Source organism: Cervus elaphus, chromosome 29 (genome assembly GCF_910594005.1).
Source record: "Cervus elaphus chromosome 29, mCerEla1.1, whole genome shotgun sequence".
Taxonomy (NCBI): Eukaryota; Metazoa; Chordata; class Mammalia; order Artiodactyla; family Cervidae; genus Cervus; species Cervus elaphus.
In genome coordinates, this window is record NC_057843.1 from 62,915,001 (window position 1) to 62,933,374 (window position 18,374).

Here is an 18,374-nt window from a genome sequence, read left to right on the forward strand (position 1 = left end):
CTTGCCCCAAATGGTGAGTGTCTTTACTTTAAGAACAGAAGACTGACTTGGGTGGTGTCCAAGTCCTGGCTATTGTAGATCGTGCTGCTGTGAACACTGGGAGACACGTATCTTTTTCAGTTATGGTCCATCAACAGAGGAATGGATAAAGAAGATGCAGAGCAGACATGCGAAAAAATATTACTCAGCCATAAAAAGCAACACAACTGGGTCATTTGTAGAGATGTGGATGAATCTAGAGAGTGTCATACAGAGTGAAAGGAGTCAGAAAGAGGAAAACAGATACTGTACATTAATGCATACCTGTGGAATCTAGAAAAACATATAGATGATCTTATTTGCGAACAGAGACACAAACATAGAGAACAATTGCATGGTTCCCAAGGGGGAAAGGGTCAGGATGGGAAAAATTGGGAGGTTGAAATTGACTTATATACATGGCTGATACTATGTATGAAATAGATAACTAATGAGAACATTCTATATAGCACGGCAGTGGGGGTGAGGAAGTCTTGCCTTCTGAAATGAAATAATTAGTGTCACTGTACGGATATGCAGCAACACAAGAGGTGACTCTACACATAGACATCACCACAGTCAATACCAAAATCAGATTGACTATATTCTTTGCAGCCAAAGATGGAGAGGCTCTATACAGTCAGAAAAAACAAGACCAGGAGCTGACTGTGGCTCAGATCATGAATTCCTTATTGCCAGAGTCAGACTTAAATTGAAGAATGTAGGGAAAACCACTAGGCCATTAAGGTCTGACCTAAATCAAATCCTTTATGAGTATACAGTGGAAGTGAAAAATAGATTCAAGGGATTAGATCTGATAGACAGAGGGCCTGAAGAACTATGGATGGAGGTTCATAACGTTGTACAGGAGGTGGTGATCAAAACCATCTTCAAAAAAAAGAAATGCAAAAAGGCAAAATGGCTGTCTGAGGAGGCCTTACAAACAGCTGAGAAAAGAAGAGAAGTGAAAGGCAAAGGAGAAAAGGAAAGATATACCCATCTGAATGCAGAGTTCCAAAGAATAGCAAGGAGAGAGAAGAAAGCTTTTCTAAGTGAACAGTGCAAAGAAATAGAGGAAAACAATAGAATAGGAAAGACTAGAGACCTCTTCAAGAAAATTATTGATACCAAGGGAACATTTCATGCAAAGATGGGCACAATAAAAGACAGAAATGGTAGGGACCTATCAGAAGCAGAAGAGATTAAGACGAGTTGGCAAGAATACACAGAAGAACTGTACAAAAAAGATCTTAATGACCCAGAAAACCATGATGTGATCACTTAGCTAGAGCCAGAAATCCAGGAGTGTGAAGTCAAGTGGGCCTTAGGAAGCATCACTATGAACAGTTAGTGGAGGTGAAGAAATTCCAGCTAAGTTATTTCAAGTCCTAAAAGATGATGCTGTTAAAATGCTGCACTTAGTATGCCAGCAAATTTGGAAAACTCAGCAGTGGCCACAGGACTGGAAAAGGTCAGTTTTCATTCCAATTCCAAAGAAAGGCAATGCCAAAGAATGTTCAAACTACCACACAATTGCAATTATTTCATGTTATAGCAAAGTAATGCTCAAAATTCTTCAAGTGAGGCTTTAGCAGCACATAAATCATGAACTTCCAGATGTTCAAGCTGGATTTAGAAAAGGCAGAGCAACCAGAGATTAAATTGCCAACATCCGTTGGATCATAGAAAAAGCAAGAAAGTTCCAGAAAAACATCTACTTTTGCTTCATTGATTACACTATAGCCTTTGTCTGTGTGGATCACAACAAACTGTGGAAAATTCTTAAAGAGATGGGAATGCCAGATCACTTTACCTGCCTCCTGAGAAATCTGTATGCATGTCAAGAAGCAACAGTTAGAACCGGACTTGGAACAATGGACTGGTTCAGAATTGGGCAAAGGAGTATGTCAAGGCTATGTATTATCACCCCGCTTGTTTCACTTATATGCAGAGTACATCATGTGAAGTGCTGGGCTGGATGAAGCAAAAGCTGGAATCTAGATTGCTGGAAGAAATATCAATAACCTCAGGTATGCAGATGACCATCCTTATGGCAGAAAGCAAAGAGGAACTAAAGAGCTTCTTGATGAAAGTGAAAGAGGAGAGTGAAAAATTTGGCTTAAAACTAAATGTTCAAAAAACGAAGATCATGGCATCCAGTCCCATCATGTCATGGCAAATAGATGGGGAAACAATGGAAATAGTGACAGACTTTATTTTCCTGGGCTCCAAAATCACTGCACATGGTGATTGCAGTCATGAAATTATAAGACATTTGCTCCTTGGAAGAAAAGCTATGACAAACCTAGACAGAATATTAAATAGCAGAGACATTGCTTTGTTGACAAAGGTTAGTATTGTGAAAGCTATGGTTTTTCAGTAGTCATGTGTGGATGTGAGAGGTGGACCATGAAGAAGGCTGAGTGCCAAAGAGTTGATGTTTTTGAACTGTGGTGTTCAAGAAGACTCTTGGGAATCCCTTTGGCAGCAAGGAGATCAAACCAGTCCATCCTAAAGGAAATCAACCCTGAATATTCATTGGAAGGACTGATTCTGAAACTGAAGTTCCAATACTTTGACCACCTGATGTGAAGAGCTGATTCGTTGGAAATGACCCTGGTGCTGGGAAAGATTGAGGGCAAGAGGAGAAGGGGATGACAGAGGATGAGATGATTGAATGGCATCACCAACTCAATGGACATGAGGTTAAGCAAACTCCAGATATAGTGAAGGACAGGGAAGCCTGGCCTGCTGCTGTCCATGGGGGTCGCAAAGAGTGACTGAACAACAACAAAGTATGTGAGAATTGTATCATAAAGAAGGCTGACAGCCAAAGAATTTCATACTGTGGTGCTGGAGAAAACTCTTGAGAGTCCCTTGGACAGCAAAAAGATCAAACCAGTCAGTCCTAAAGGAAATCAACCCTGAATATTCATTGGAAGGACTGATGCTGAAACTGAAGCTCCAATACTTTGGCCACCTGATGCAAAGAGCTGACTCGTTGGAAGACACTGATGCTGGGAAAGATTGAGGGCAGGAGGAGAAGGGGACGACAGAGTACAAGACGGCTGGATGGCATCACCTCTTCAGGGGACCTGAGTTTGAGCAAGCTCTGAGGGATGGTGATGGACAGGGAAGCCTGGCGTGCTACAGTCCGTGGGGTCACAAAGAGGCAGACACAGCTGAGCGACTAAACAACAGCAACACTGTTCATTTTGAAAGACGGCATCTCATTTTCTATATGGGAGCTATTTCCTCCTCCTTGGAAGTGAAATCATGAAGTGTGTTAAATCATATCAAACCCAGTTTCCTTGAGCATCAGGTAAATGTGATTGTTCTCTACCCATCAGAAGTTGGGAAGTCAGTCTTGCCCTGTCGCCTCTGTGCGGGCTGTTACTTCAGTCGTGTCTGACTCTGTGACCCTGTGGATTCCAGCCCTCCAGGCTCCTCTGTCCATGGGATTCTCCAGACAAGAATACTGGAGTGGGTTGCCATGCCCTCCTCCAGGGGATTTTCCCAACTCAGACATCGAACAAGAGTCTCTCATTTCTCCTGCATTGGCTGGTGGGTTCTTCACCACTTGTGCCGCCTGGGAAGCCCCCATGCCCATCCACGTATAAAGAGAAGTAGAATGAGTATTCCCTAACCCATGGTCGCCAGGAAAAGAGCAGAACTAACACTCTCCCATTACAGAATAAAACTAAGCTTCAACCCTTACTCATGGAGAATAAAGGGAGAAACTTCTGGAAAAGATTTCTACAGTCACTGACTAATAGGATCTATTACAGATGATGCCACAGTGCCGGGTGGAGAGTGCATCTGTGAAGAAGAGCAGTGTGTGGATTGGGAAATTTGGATATTGTAGCAAATCACTCACTTTTCTCTTTTTGCTATTTCTTGATTATGGTAGAAACATTAGAAAATATTTCTGGTTGTGCAAAAAAAATAATGTGAATGTCAGTGATACATTAAAATGCATTAAAGTAAGTCACATTAAAAGAAGTTATGCTTGTAGAAACTGAAAGTTAATACAAAATTGCTTGAGGTTTTACCATTTAATAATACGAATACCACATGAATAATTAACTTCAAGCCTCACTTGGTGTTTTCATATGCTTAACTTGGACTTTTTCCTCTGGTTCAGGAAAATGGAAGAACTTGGAAAAAGACTGTTTGGTCTTGACTTTTAAGACTGTGTAACTGGACTCTGAATTTGGCCCCAAAACAGCATATAAATAATTGCTAGTCTGGGAAAAGTGACTGTATGCACTCAAGTAAAGGCGCCATAGATTCAAATTGTATTAATTTTTTTCATGTGCATTAGGACCTGCATTGCCAGTTTTTATAAAATTCTGTTTTAGTTACAATGTCATTCTTCTCTTCTTTAGGAAGTTTGCAGATCAGGTATAAGCTAGACAGACACCGAGACCCTGACGTTTTTAATTTTGGTTTTAAAAATCTGGCTGATGGGCAGCTTCACCACGTGAGGATTAACAGAGAAGCAGCAGTGATGTCTGTAGAGGTAAGGTCGTAAATTCAACAGCAGCAGCAGTAACCAAAATCAAGATGCTCAGAAAGCATGACTTAAAGCCAAAATTTGATAACAAATCCTAATAAATGAAATACACATTCGGCACTGTCCTTCCATAAGTCTAGGATAGGAAATGTAGTCACGGTGTTTCATTTCATTTTGCAATGTTAGTTTATCAAGAGACTGTCAAAGGTTTTTATTAACATTTGACCTTTTAAAATACCATGCTCTCCTCAGTGGTTTCACTTTATATGATTGGGAAATATTGCCTAGTTTTTCATAGGGACTACTGGAGATATTCCAATGGGAACCTATTCCCACTGTATTACAAAAGAACAAATGCTACTGAAATTTAAACACACAAGAAAAAGCATGATCTTGCTTAAAGTGGAAATACATTTTGAAAAACATCAGAGTCTTTAAATTATGCATTGTCACTGGGTTTTGAAGAGTAATCTTTTACATTGAATCTGTATGAATAATACATTTTTTTCTGTTCATGTTATAAATTTCCTCTAAATAAGTAAAAACTTTGAGGTTCAAAGTAGCTCTTGCATCTCTCTGTGGACTGTACCAATTATGATACTTAAATCATGAAGACAAATGTAGGGGAAAAGGATGGCGTGGAGTGAAATTTGAGGTGCTAAAGAAGTTGTTTATAAAATACTTTTCTCTTTTAACCTTTGTGATAGCTTGAACGTATGGATTATTTTTATCATTTTTCTTGGTTTTCCTTTGATTCCCATCCTTTTATCAAAATTGCTTGCCATTTTGATGTTTACATCTTGTGGAACATTTAATAGGTTAACCAGAATGCAAGGAGACAAGTCATCCTGTCTTCAGGGACAGAATTCGATGCTGTCAAGTCCATTATGTTGGGGACAGTTTTAGGTAAGTGGAAGAAAGAGGGCCCCTCTCCCCCTACCACCCTATGATTGATATCAGAAGTGTTAAGTTGCAAATATGGGAAGCATTCATCATGCTGAAAGGAGCTCCTTGACATATTCATGATTTCCCAGTGAGTAACAATCAAGGTAGAAGCTTGCACTCTTGTCTGAGTGTGCATATAATCACGACGAAGTGCTGCTTGCGAGTTGAACAGGGGCGTTCCTTGAAAACTGCCTCCACACTTACCCTCTCACTTAGCAATCAAGCATAATGAAACTTTGCATTTTTCTAACAATTCAGGGAAGACAAAATCAAAGCAAATAGCAAGTTCACAAACTCTTTAGTAATCAGGGGTCAAATGCAGAAATCATTTTAATGATAAATCTAGACGTAGGCTTAAGAAAAAGCTGCTCTTAGCAAACAAATAAGCTTTGAACTGTGGCCTGGTCCCTGCCTTGCCTGTGGGCTGAGGTGAAATGTTTTCATTACTCCTAGCTACTCTTGGAAAATCACACTCTAAATATCCCACAGACGTCCTGTCCTTTATGGCTGTTAGTTGTTCTCCATAAAAATGCCAAAGTAAAAGGATACTTTACTATTTAAATGTCAAAACCTTGATGCCTTTCCCCCCCTTTTCACTGAGAATTACATTGAAATAAAAACAAATATTGAAAGGTATTTCTTTTCTTTTTGATTATTTATAAACTATATGTTTTATTGATATTTAAATGTTATCTAGGGGAAATTCTCCATGGCATATTTATTATTCCTTCTCTAGTACTTTTTTTTTTTTATTAGTTGGAGGCTAATTACTTCACAACATGTCAGTGGGTTTTGTCATACATTGATATGAATCAGCCATAGAGTTACACGTATTCCCCATCCCGATCCCCCCTCCCACCTCCCTCTCCACCCGATTCCTCTGGGTCTTCCCAGTGCACCAGGCCGGAGCACTTGTCTCATGCATCCCACCTGGGCTGGTGATCTGTTTCACCATAGATAATATACATGCTGTTCTTTCCAAACATCCCACCCTCACCTTCTCCCACAGAGTTCAAAAGTCTGTTCTGTATTTCTGTGTCTCTTTTTCTGTTTTGCATATAGGGTTATCGTTACCATCTTTCTAAATTCCATAAAGATGTGTTAGTATGCTGTAATGTTCTTTATCTTTCTGGCTTACTTCACTCTGTATAATGGGCTCCAGTTTCATCCATCTCATTAGAACTGATTCAAATGAATTCTTTTTAACAGCTGAGTAATATTCCATGGTGTATATGTACCACAGCTTCCTTATCCATTCATCTGCTGATGGGCATCTAGGTTGCTTCCATGTCCTGGTTATTATAAACCAGGACAATGCAATGTCCTGGTTATTATAAACCAGGACAATGCAATGAACATTGGGGTGCACGTGTCTCTTTCAGATCTGGTTTCCTCAGTGTGTATGCCCAGAAGTGGGATTGCTGGGTCATATGGCAGTTCTATTTCCAGTTTTTTAAGAAATCTCCACACTGTTTTCCATAGCGGCTGTACTAGTTTGCACTCCCACCAACAGTGTAAGAGGGTTCCCTTTTCTCCACACCCTCTCCAGCATTTATTGCTTGTAGACTTTTGGATAGCAGCCATCCTGACTGGCATGTAATGGTACTTCATTGTGGTTTTGATTTGCATTTCTCTGATAATGAGTGATGTTGAGCATCTTTTCATGTGTTTGTTAGCCATCTGTATGTCTTCTTTGGAGAAATGTCTGTTTAGTTCTTTGGCCCATTTTTTGATTGGGTCATTTATTTTTCTGGAATTGAGCTTCAGGAGTTGCTTGTATATTTTTGAGATTAATCCTTTGTCTGTTTCTTCATTTGCTATTATTTTCTCCCAATCTGAGGGCTGTCTTTTCACCTTACTTCTAGTTTCCTTTGTAGTGCAAAAGCTTTTAAGTTTCATTAGGTCCCATTTGTTTAGTTTTGTTTTTATTTCCAATATTCTGGGAGGTGGATCATAGAGGATCTTGCTGTGATTTATGTCGGAGAGTGTTTTGCCTATGTTCTCCTCTAGGAGTTTTATGGTTTCTGGTCTTACATTTAGATCTTTAATCCATTTTGAGTTTATTTTTGTGTATGGTGTTAGAAAGTGTTCTAGTTTCATTCTTTTACAAGTGGTTGACCAGTTTTCCCAGCACCACTTGTTAAAGAAGTGGTCTTTTTTCCATTGTATATGCTTGCCTCCTTTGTCAAAGATAAGGTGTCCATAGGTTCGTGGATTTATCTCTGGGCTTTCTATTCTGTTCCATTGATCTATATTTCTGTCTTTGTGCCAGTACCATACTGTCTTGATGACTATGGCTTTGTAGTAGAGTCTGAAGTCAGGCAGGTTGATTCCTCCAGTTCCATTCTTCTTTCTCAAGATTACTTCGGCTATTCGAGGTTTTTTGTATTTCCATACAAATTGTGAAATTCTTTGGTCTAGTTCTGTGAAAAATACCGTTGGTAGCTTGATAGGGATTGCATTGAATCTATAGATTGCTTTGGGTAGAATAGCCATTTTGACAATATTGATTCTTCCAATCCATGAACACGGTATGTTTCTCCATCTGTTTGTGTCCTCTTTGATTTCTTTCATCAGTGTGTTATAGTTTTCTATGTATAGGTCTTTTGTTTCGTTAGGTAGATATACTCCTAAGTATTTTATTCTTTTTGTTGCAGTGGTGAATGGTATTGTTTCCTTAATTTCTCTTTCTGTTTTTTCATTGTTAGTATATAGGAATGCAAGGGATTTTTGTGTGTTAATTTTATATCCTGCAACTTTACTATATTCATTGAATAGCTATAGTAATTTTCTGGACGAATCTTTAGGGTTTTCTATGTAGAGGATCATGTCATCTGCAAACAGCGAGAGTTTCACTTCTTCTTTTCCTATCTGGATTCCTTTTACTTCTTTTTCTGCTCTGATTGCTGTGGCCAAAACTTCCAACACTATGTTGAATAGTAGTGGTGAGAGTGGGCACCCTTGTCTTGTTCCTGATTTCAGGGGAAATGCTTTCAATTTTTCACCATTGAGGGTGATGCTTACTGTGGGTTTGTCATATATAGCTTTTATTATGTTGAGGTATGTTCCTTCTATTCCTGCTTTTTGGAGAGTTTTAATCATAAATGAGTGTTGAATTTTGTCAAAGGCTTTCTCTGCATCTATTGAGATAATCATATGGTTTTTAGCTTTCAATTTGTTAATGTGGTGTATTACATTGATTGATTTGTGGATATTAAAGAATCCTTGCATTCCTGGGATAAAGCCCACTTGGTCATGGTGTATGATTTGTTTAATATGTTGTTGGATTCTGTTTGCTAGAATTTTGTTAAGGATTTTTGCATCTATGTTCATCAGTGATATTGGCCTGTAGTTTTCTTTTTTTGTGGCATCTTTGTCTGGTTTTGGAATTAGGGTGATGGTGGCCTCATAGAATGAGTTTGGAAGTTTACCTTCATCTGCAATTTTCTGGAAGAGTTTGAGTAAGATAGGTGTTAACTCTTCTCTAAATTTTTGGTAGAATTCAGCTGTGAAGCCATCTGGTCCTGGGCTTTTGTTTGCTGGAAGATTTTTGATGACAGTTTCGATTTCCTTGCTTGTGATGGGTCTGTTAAGATCTTCTATTTCCTCCTGGTTCAGTTTTGGAAAGTTATACTTTTCTAAGAATTTGTCCATTTCATCCAAGTTGTCCATTTTATTGGCATAGAGCTGCTGGTAGTAGTCTCTTATGATCCTTTGTATTTCAGTGTTGTCTGTTGTGATCTCTCCATTTTCATTTCTAATTTTGTTAATTTGGTTCTTCTCTGTTTCTTAATGAGTCTTGCTAATGGTTTGTCAATTTTGTTTATTTTTTCAAAAAACCAGCTTTTAGCTTTGTTGATTTTTGCTATGGTCTCTTTAGTTTCTTTTGCATTTATTTCTGCCCTGATTTTTAAGATTTCTTTCCTTCTGCTAACCCTGGGGTTCTTCATTTCTTCCTTCTCTAATTGCTTTAGGTGTAGAGTTAGGTTATTTATTTGGCTTTTTTCTTGCTTCTTGATGTAAGCCTGTAATGCTATGAACCTTCCCCTTAGCACTGCTTTTACAGTCCCATAGGTTTTGGGTTTTTGTGTTTTCATTTTCATTTATTTCTATGCATATTTTGATTTCTTTTTTGATTTCTTCTATGATTTGTTGGTTATTCAGAAGCGTGTTATTTAGCCTCCATATGTTTGAATTTTTAACAATTTTTTTTCCTGTAATTGAGATCTAATCTTACTGCACTGTGGTCGGAAAAGATGACTGGAATGATTTCAATTTTTTTGAATTTTCCAAGACCAGATTTATGGCCCAGGATGTGATCTATTCTGGAGAAGGTTCCGTGTGCACTTGAGAAAAAGGTGAAGTTGATTGTTTTGGGGTGAAATGTCCTATAGATATCAATTAGGTCTAGCTGGTCCATTGTGTCATTTAAGGTTTGTGTTTCCTTGTTAATTTTCTGTTTAGTTGATCTATCCATAGTTGTGAGTGGGGTATTAAAGTCTCCCACTATTATCGTGTTACTATTAATTTCCTCTTTCATACTCAGCGTTTGCCGTACATATTGCGGTGCTCCTATGTTGGGTGCATATATATTTATAATTGTTATATCTTCTTCTTGGATTGATCCTTTGATCATTATGTAGTGTCCTTCTTTGTCTCTTTTCACATCCTTTATTTGAAAGTCTATTTTATCTGATATGAGTATTGCAACTCCTGCTTTCTTTTGTTCTCCGTTTGCGTGAAATATTTTTTTCCAGCCCTTCACTTTTAGTCTGTATGTGTCTCTTGTTTTGAGGTGGGTCTCTTGTAGACAGCATATATAGGGGTCTTGTTTTTGTATCCATTCAGTCGATCTTTGTCTTTTGGTTGGGGCATTCAGCCCATTTACATTTAAGGTAATTATTGATAGGTGTGGTCCCGTTGCCATTTACTTTGTTGTTTTGGGTTCATGTTTATACAACCTTACTGCATTTTCTGTCTAGAGAAGATCCTTTAGCATTTGTTGAAGAGCTGGTTTGGTGGTGCTGAATTCTCTCAGCTTTTGCTTGTCTGTAAAGCTTTTGAATTCTCCTTCACATCTGAATGAGATCCTTGCTGGGTACAGTAATCTAGGTTGTAGGTTATTCTCTTTCATTACTTTCAGTAGGTACTGCCATTCCCTTCTGGCCTGGAGGGTTTCTATTGATAGATCAGCTGTTATCCTTATGGGAATCCCTTTGTGTGTTATTTGTTGTTTCTCCCTTGCTGCTTTTAATATTTGTTCTTTGTGTTTGATCTTTGTTAATTTGATTAATATGTGTCTTGGGGTGTTTCGTCTTGGGTTTATCCTGTTTGGGACTCTCTGGGTTTCTTGGACTTGGGTGGCTATTTCCTTCCCCATTTTAGGGAAGTTTTCAGCTATTAGCTCCTCGAGTATTTTCTCATGGCCTTTCTTTTTGTCTTCTTCTTCTGGAACTCCTATGATTCGAATGTTGGGGCGTTTCACATTGTCCCAGAGGTTCCTGAGGTTGTCCTCATTTCTTTTGATCCTTTTTTCTTTTTTTCCTCTCTGCTTCATTTATTTCCACCATTTTATCTTCTACCTCACTTTTCCTATCTTCTGTCTCCGTTATTCTACTCTTGGTTCCCTCCAGAGTGTTTTTGATCTCATTCATTGCATTATTCATTTTTAATTGACTCTTTTTTATTTCTTCTAGGTCTTTATTAAACATTTCTTGCATCTTTTCAATCTTTGTCTCCAGGCTATTTATCTGTAACTCCATTTTGTTTTCAAGATTTTGGATCATTTTTATTATCATTATTCCAAATTCTTTTTCAGATAGATTCCCTATCTCCTCCTCTTTTGTTTGACTTGGTGGGCATTTTTCATGTTCCTTTACCTGTTGGGTATTTCTTTGCCTTTTCATCTTGTTTAGATTGCTGTGTCTGGAGTGGGCTTTCTGTATTCTGGAGGTCTGTGGTTCCTTTTTATTGTGGAGGATTTACCCAGTGGGTGGGGTTAGACCATTGGCTTGTCAAGGTTTCCTGGTTAGGGAAGCTTGCGTCAGTGTTCTGGTGCGTGGAACTTGATTTCTTCTCTTTGGAGAGCAATGGAGTGCCCAGTAATGAGTTTTGAGATGGGTCTATGTGTTAGGTGTGACCTTGGGCAGCCTGTATGTTGACGTTCAGGGCTATGTTCCTGCGTTGCTGGAGAATTTGCGTGGTATGTCTTGCTCTATAACTTATCGGCTCTTGGGTGGTGGTTGGTTTCAGGGTAGGTATGGAGGCTTTTGGACGGTCACTTATTGCTTAAAGTTCCATGTAGTCAGGAGTTTCCTGATGTTCTCAGGTTTTGGGCTTAAGTCTCCTGCCTCTGGATTTCTTCCTGTAGCCTCAGGACTTCTCCAACTATACAGCACTGATAATAAAACTTCTAGGTTAAGGGCGAAATGATTCTCCCCCGTTAGGGACACCCAGAGAGGTTCACAGAGTTACATGAAGAAGAGGAGAGGGAGGAGGGAGATAGAGATGAGCAGGAGGAGAAAAAGGGGGACTCAAGAGGAGAGAGACAGATCTATGCAGTTGTCTGTTCCCAGAGTGTTCTCCGTAGCCCAGACACCCCCAGAGATTCACAGAATTGGATTGGGAAGAGAAGGGGAAAGGAGGAAATAGAGGTGTTCTGAGGTAGAAAACAGAGACTCAAGATTGGGAGAGAGTAATCAACACACTCCTGAATAAAAATGGGAACTGAATATTGGATTCTTAAATGTCCACAATTTATATCATATACTGAAAAACAAAAATTAAAAATCTAGAGTAGAGGTTAGACTCTTAAAAACACTATATTAAAAACAAAAACCAAAACACACAAAAAAAATTTTAGAAAAATATATGAAGTTCGATTTAAAAATAGGGCTGCTCTTCTTTTTCTTTTTTTGTAAGGTTATAGTGTACTGAAAATGAAAATTAAGGAGTAGTAGAGGAATACTAGAGGACTTTAAAAGAAATAAGAGAAAAAGAAAAATAGAAAATAGAAGAGAAAAAGGAAAAAAAAAGAAAGAAAAAAAAAATTTTTCCCTAATTAAAAAAATCATAAAAATCTATGAAAATGAGAGTTAAGGAGTAATGGGGGAGTAATAGGAAATTTTAAAGGAAAATAAAAGAGAACAAATAAAAAAGAAAAAATAAAAAAAAATTTTTTTTTTCTTACTTAAAAAAAAAAAAAAGTAAAAATATATCTAGGAATTTCTCTGGCGCTGTTGAGGTCAGTGTGGGTTCGGCTCAGTTTCAGATAGCTCCTCGTTCCAGCTTACACTTCTCGGTATCTACAGGCCCCTTCCGGTGTAGTCGGTGTTTTCTAGAGGGATTTTAATCTGTTGCACCAGTCCCTTCTGAAGCGGTTCCCTTTGTTTATTTGGCTTCTGTTTGCCGGTCTCTTCAGAGCCTCATTTCTGCCCTGACACAGGCGGGCGGAGGTGGTCTCTTATTCAGGTAGCTAGTTCCCTCGCGCCGTGGGGATGGGCTGGCGCTGCGGGGAGGGGCTGGCGCTGCGGGGAGGGGCTGGCGCTGCGGGGATGGGCTGGCCCTGCGGGGTGGGGCTGACGCTGCGGGGATGGGCTGGCGCTGCGGGGCGGGGCTGACGCTGCGGGGAGGGGCTGGCGCTGCAGGGCGGGGCCGACGCTGCGGGGAGGGGCTGGCGCTGCGGGGAGGGGCTGGCGCTGCGGGGCGGGGCTGACGCTGCGGGGCGGGGCTGATGCTGCTTTCTCCGTCTGCGCTACTCAGGCTCCCGGCTGCTCTATATGGAGCGCGCCCCGGGCTGCGGCGGTTCCAGCCCTCAGGTGTTCCACAAAAGCGCGGAACAAAAAGCTGCGCCTGCTCTTTGTGCCTTCCCGTCCGAGCGGTCCAGGCAGCCAGGGGCTTGACGGGCGCACTCTCCCCCAGTGCGGCGCTCCCACTCCCTCCGCGGTCCCAGTCTCAGTTCCGCCGGCACCAATCGGGTGCGCGCGCCTTCCGCCCTCCGTGTCCCCAGCCCCAGTCCTCGCCTGCGCCGGTCGGGTGCCTGCGCCCTGTGTCTCGCTGCGACCCTCCCGGCGGATGTCGACCATCCAGAATCTCAGGAGGTCTTTGATTAGAAACTGGAGGCCTGTTTGCAGTGCGGCAGGGGATGCGGTCCTTGGGGCCGAGCCTGCCCCTTCCCCTCCCCCCTGCCTCCTGCCTCCAGCGGGGCTGGGCCGGTCCGCAGCCTGCGAGCTCTTCTCTGGACTTGCTCGGTCCCTTTGTTCTGCGAACGGCCGGCAGTGTGTTCGGGCAGGTTAATTTTCTCTCTCTCTTTTGCTATCCCACAGTTCAAGTTGGCAACTCACAAAAGCTCCCTAGGATTGTCCTCAGGGCACTCAGGCCCGGACCCTGCCCCAAACAATGCCGCCCGCTCCTCTCCGTTCCGCCCCCACTTGCTGGTGGCGGATGCGGGTGCCTGGGGTACTTTTCTGCTGGGAGTTGCTTTTAGGCTTGTAATCTGTGGGTTTTATTTATTGTTTCCCTCCCAGTCAGGTTGCCTTCCGAGATTCAAACACTTCCCCCAGGCCCGCCAGTGCAAGGGTTTCCCAGTGTCTGGAAACGTCCTCTATTAAGACTCCCTTCCTGGGACGGATCTCCGTCCTTAGCTCTTTTGTCTCACGTTTTATGTTTTATATTTTGTCCTACCTCCTTTCGAAGACAATGGGCTGCTTTTCTGGGCGCCTGATGACCTCAGCTAGGGATCAGAAGTTGTTTTGTGAAGTTTGCTCTGCGTTCAGTTATTCTTTGGATGAATTTGTAGGAGAGAAAGTGGTCTCCCCGTCCTACTCCTCCGCCATCTTGGCTCCTCCCTGTCTCTGCTCTAGTACTTGTTATTCATATAATTTTGTTTTGTCCTAAATAATCGATGGAAACTTATTAGGTGTTCAGCCATTTATGCATTGATTCTTTTGGTCATTTCTTCTACCTTACATATATATATGTAGTACATCACAAACTTGAGAATGTTAGAGAAGGCACATGAATGGATGTTCCAAATATGTCGAGAAACGTAGTAACTATTAAAAACTATCACATCTTTCAAACAGATGGACAATAAAATGATGACTTCTTACTTTTCAGACAGAGGAAATATGAATCCTAGTGCTATTTCCAAGGGTGCTCTTATAAATGGTAATAACAAAAGTGTAAGTTTTAGATGCTACAACCTAACTGTTAAAAAGCTCAGCTGCTAAAATGGCTGATTAAGTCAATGAAGAAGGGTAAGAATATAGTTTAGCTTGGTATGGTGAATAACAATTTTATGCTGAAGCGGTGATGGTCCTGCACTGTAATCACGCCTTAAAGGTGGATGTAGAATCTGTCTGGCCTTGATAATGTATTTGATAGACAGGCAGCTTGTGCTGAATGTCTTTTCCCATGGTTCATTGTTCTTCACACTCCCCACATGTGGGATAGTGGTGATATAATTAACACAGAAATAAAAGTGAAAATATTTGTTTCCCGCTGAATGCTGGGAGATGTTTATCCCTATCATAGCCTATTGTAGAGGTGAATATTCTAGTCTCTAATGTGTCATTTGGATGTTTACCAGGCACTTCTGACATCTCTGTTTTCATGATATTAGTAGATTTTTTATTCTGTTTAAATAGTGGCATAATTTTAAAAGAAAGGGAAAGCAAACAAAAACAGACCAAAAAAAAAAGAAAAAAAGAGTTTGAAAAACAATTCAAAAGAATAACTGCTCTCTCAACTTTTGCCCATGAGAATAACAGTATATGTTTAAATAGAGGTTATGAAATTCCTAAAAGCTCAAAGATCACCTTCAGTTTTAGAGAACAGGGAGATAAAACCCTATCTTTGGTTGTCAGCCTAACTTATAATTGTTTTTAATATCCAAATGGAGAACAATTTGCTCCCTTTTTATCTGATTTTGAGCTCTACTCTCTGGCCCTACTGATCCTTGGTTTGAGAAAAGTAAGTAATCGATCATCTAAAATGTATGCAAGGGGCTTCACTGGCAGCTGAGCTGGTAAAGAATCTGCCTGCAATGTGGGAAACCTTGGTTCGATCCCCTTTCCCAGGGTTGGGAAAATCCCCTGGAGAAAGGAATGCCTACCCACTCCAATATTCTTGCCTGGAGAATTCCATGGCTACAGTCCTGGAGTCACAGAGTCAGACACAACTGAGCAACTGACACTTTCACTTCAATTTCAAAGGGTGTGCAAGCCTCAGAGCTGCATTTCTGTCAAGTGGGTGCAAGCTGTGGGTGGAATGATTGTCCTGTCTGCACCCAGATCTGACCCCTCCTCCACTGTAGAGGAGAAGTCTGTGTGCACTCTTTTCCCAGCCCAAAGGACAGATGTGGTCAAGACAAACACATCACACACAACTCCATGCCCTCAGTGACTCCAGCATCCAACAGGAGAAATGAGGCATGTTCAGAAATACCCATGTTCCCAAGTAGAAAGTTGCCATCAGTAAGTATGAAATTGACAAAGGAGTATTTTAAAGGCAAATTAGGTTCAAATGTATGATCTATAAAGAAATAGGCAATAGATTATGGAAATTGACTTAATTACTAAACTATATTATATGAAAAGGATCATTTTAATTAAAAAGTAGAATAATAGGTTTTGTTATATGAATTTTTATTTTCCTGTGATTTAATATATAGAGAACAGTAGCATGGAATTGAAGGTGTTAGTTAATGTTTTTATTCAAGGATGACATATTCAAATGCATCTCTCTCAGGCCATAAAAATTAAAGTTGAAACTCAGCAATGAAGTTTATAGCCTGAAGCAATTGAATCTAATAAAATTATAAATATTCATTTCATCTGTACCTAGAGGTATGTATCTTGATCAAAGGCTAATAAAACTTTTCATGTTTTGGATAACTTTATTTTTGGATGGCTTCTGTTCTGCCACCACTGTCAAAACCAGTTACTGAGTATGAGATTATAGTTTTATGTTCAGATTTGGCAAATAGGCAGAACTTCACTTCACTGACACAGTAAAATAGACCAACAGATTGGTTAACAAGGAGCTATTAATTCCTCTGAGAAAGTTGTCCCAAACTGTGATAAGCTATCCAGTACCTACGTTTGTGTGTGTGTGTGTGTGGAGGTATTTTTATAATCTTGTAGAGGAGAAAATCTTTCCAAACATGTTAAAAAAATCAGGAATTATTAAATTAAAGAGTTTCAAATTACAGCATAAGATTTAATAACATCTATAAAGAAAAATATAAATATAAGATTAAGGGGCCAAAAATAATAAAGTGGTCAAAATTTTGTAATACAAGATAATAATTAAAATTTTGTAAAACAAGATAATAAAATGTCCTTAACATACATCATTCTCAAAATCATTAAGATTCTGTTTAATGCAGGAGTATATTGCTATTGAAGACAATAGAAAACTATATTAATTATCTTGTACAACATTGACATTAAGTAAAAGAAGCAACTACTTCTTTTAGTAGAAAGCCCTACACGGAGTGTGGCCTCAGTATTTCTGTTAGCTATTTTGACTCATGGAGTTATCCATTCTGGAATGTTTGGTGGTTCCCAGTATGTGCTTATATTTCACTGGACATTTTGAATGCCTCATAGTAAAAGACATACTGTACCTGCCCTCAAAGCACTTGTGATATAACACAAAATATAAACAATAAAATAGTGTTCTAATGATTAACTAATCTAGTTATTATTATTGTTTTCCCAAATGAGTTTTGGAAAATGCTTTGAAATAGACTTCTGATTAACAACCCCTTTGTTCTTTCCATTCTTCAATGATCATATTAGTGATGACCAATCAAGGTTAAGTTTTCCCAGTTACTATAAAATAATTTCAGTATAATCCTACTTTAAATGTAAATCTTTAGATTTCTAGTGTTCTGTGTAGTTTTGACTCTGATAGGACTTATAATCCCAAAGTATGAGAACTTTAAAATACCAAGTAAGGTACGCTACTTTGAGATTGGATGCAATCTCAAAAACGACAGAATGATCTCTGTTCATTTCCAAGGCAAACCATTCACTGTCACTGTAATCCAAGTCTGTGCACTGACCAGTAACGCTGAAGAAGCTGAAGTTGAATGGTTCTATGAAGACCTACAAGACCTTCTAGAACTAACATCCCAAAATGACGTCCTTTTCATTATAGGGGACTGGAAAGAAAAAGTAGGAAGTCAAGAAACACCTGGAGTAACAGGCAGATTTGGCCTTGGAGTACAGAATGAAGCAGGGCAAAGGCAAATAGAGTTCTGCCAAGAGCACGCATGGGTCATAGCAAACACCATCTTCCAACAACACAAGAGAAGACTCTACACATGGACATCACCAGATGGTCGACACTGAAATCAGATTGATTATATCCTTTGCAGCCAAAGATGGAGAAGCTCTAGTCAGTCAGCAAAAACAAGACCGGGAGCTGACTGTGGCTCAGATCGTGAACTCCTTATTGCCACATTCAGACTTAAATTGAAGAAAGTAGGGAAAAGCACTAGACCATTCAGGTGTGACCTAAATCAAACTGCTTATGACTATACAGGGGAAGTGAGAAATAGATTTAAGGGACTAGATCTGATAGACAGAGTGCCTGATGAACTATGGATGGAGGTTTGTGACATTGTACAAGAGACAGGGAGCAAGACCATCCCCAAGAAAAAGAAATGCAAAAAAGCAAAATGGCTGTCTGAGTAGGCCTTACAAATTGTTGTGAAAAGAAGGGAAGCAAAAGCAAAGGGGAAAAGGAAAGATATGGAAAGCGTTCCTCAGCGATCAATGCAAAGAAATAGAGGAAAACAACAGAATGGGAAAGACTAGAGATCTCTTCAAGAAAGTTAGAGATACCAAGGGAACATTTCATGCAAAGATGGGCTCAATAAAGGACA

General features: G+C 39.9%; 1 protein-coding gene across 1 annotated transcript in view; it reads left to right on the forward strand.

Moving 5' to 3' along the window:
- LOC122686232 (contactin-associated protein-like 3) overlaps window positions 1–18,374 on the forward strand; it is a 226,773-nt gene that overhangs the window by 189,539 nt on the left and 18,860 nt on the right. The window contains exons 19-21 of the mRNA XM_043891408.1: window positions 1–13; window positions 4,407–4,540; window positions 5,353–5,440. The exon at window positions 1–13 is cut by the window's left edge and continues 218 nt beyond it. Coding sequence (XP_043747343.1) covers window positions 1–13; window positions 4,407–4,540; window positions 5,353–5,440 — 235 coding nt within the window. The remainder of the gene's footprint in view (window positions 14–4,406; window positions 4,541–5,352; window positions 5,441–18,374) is intronic.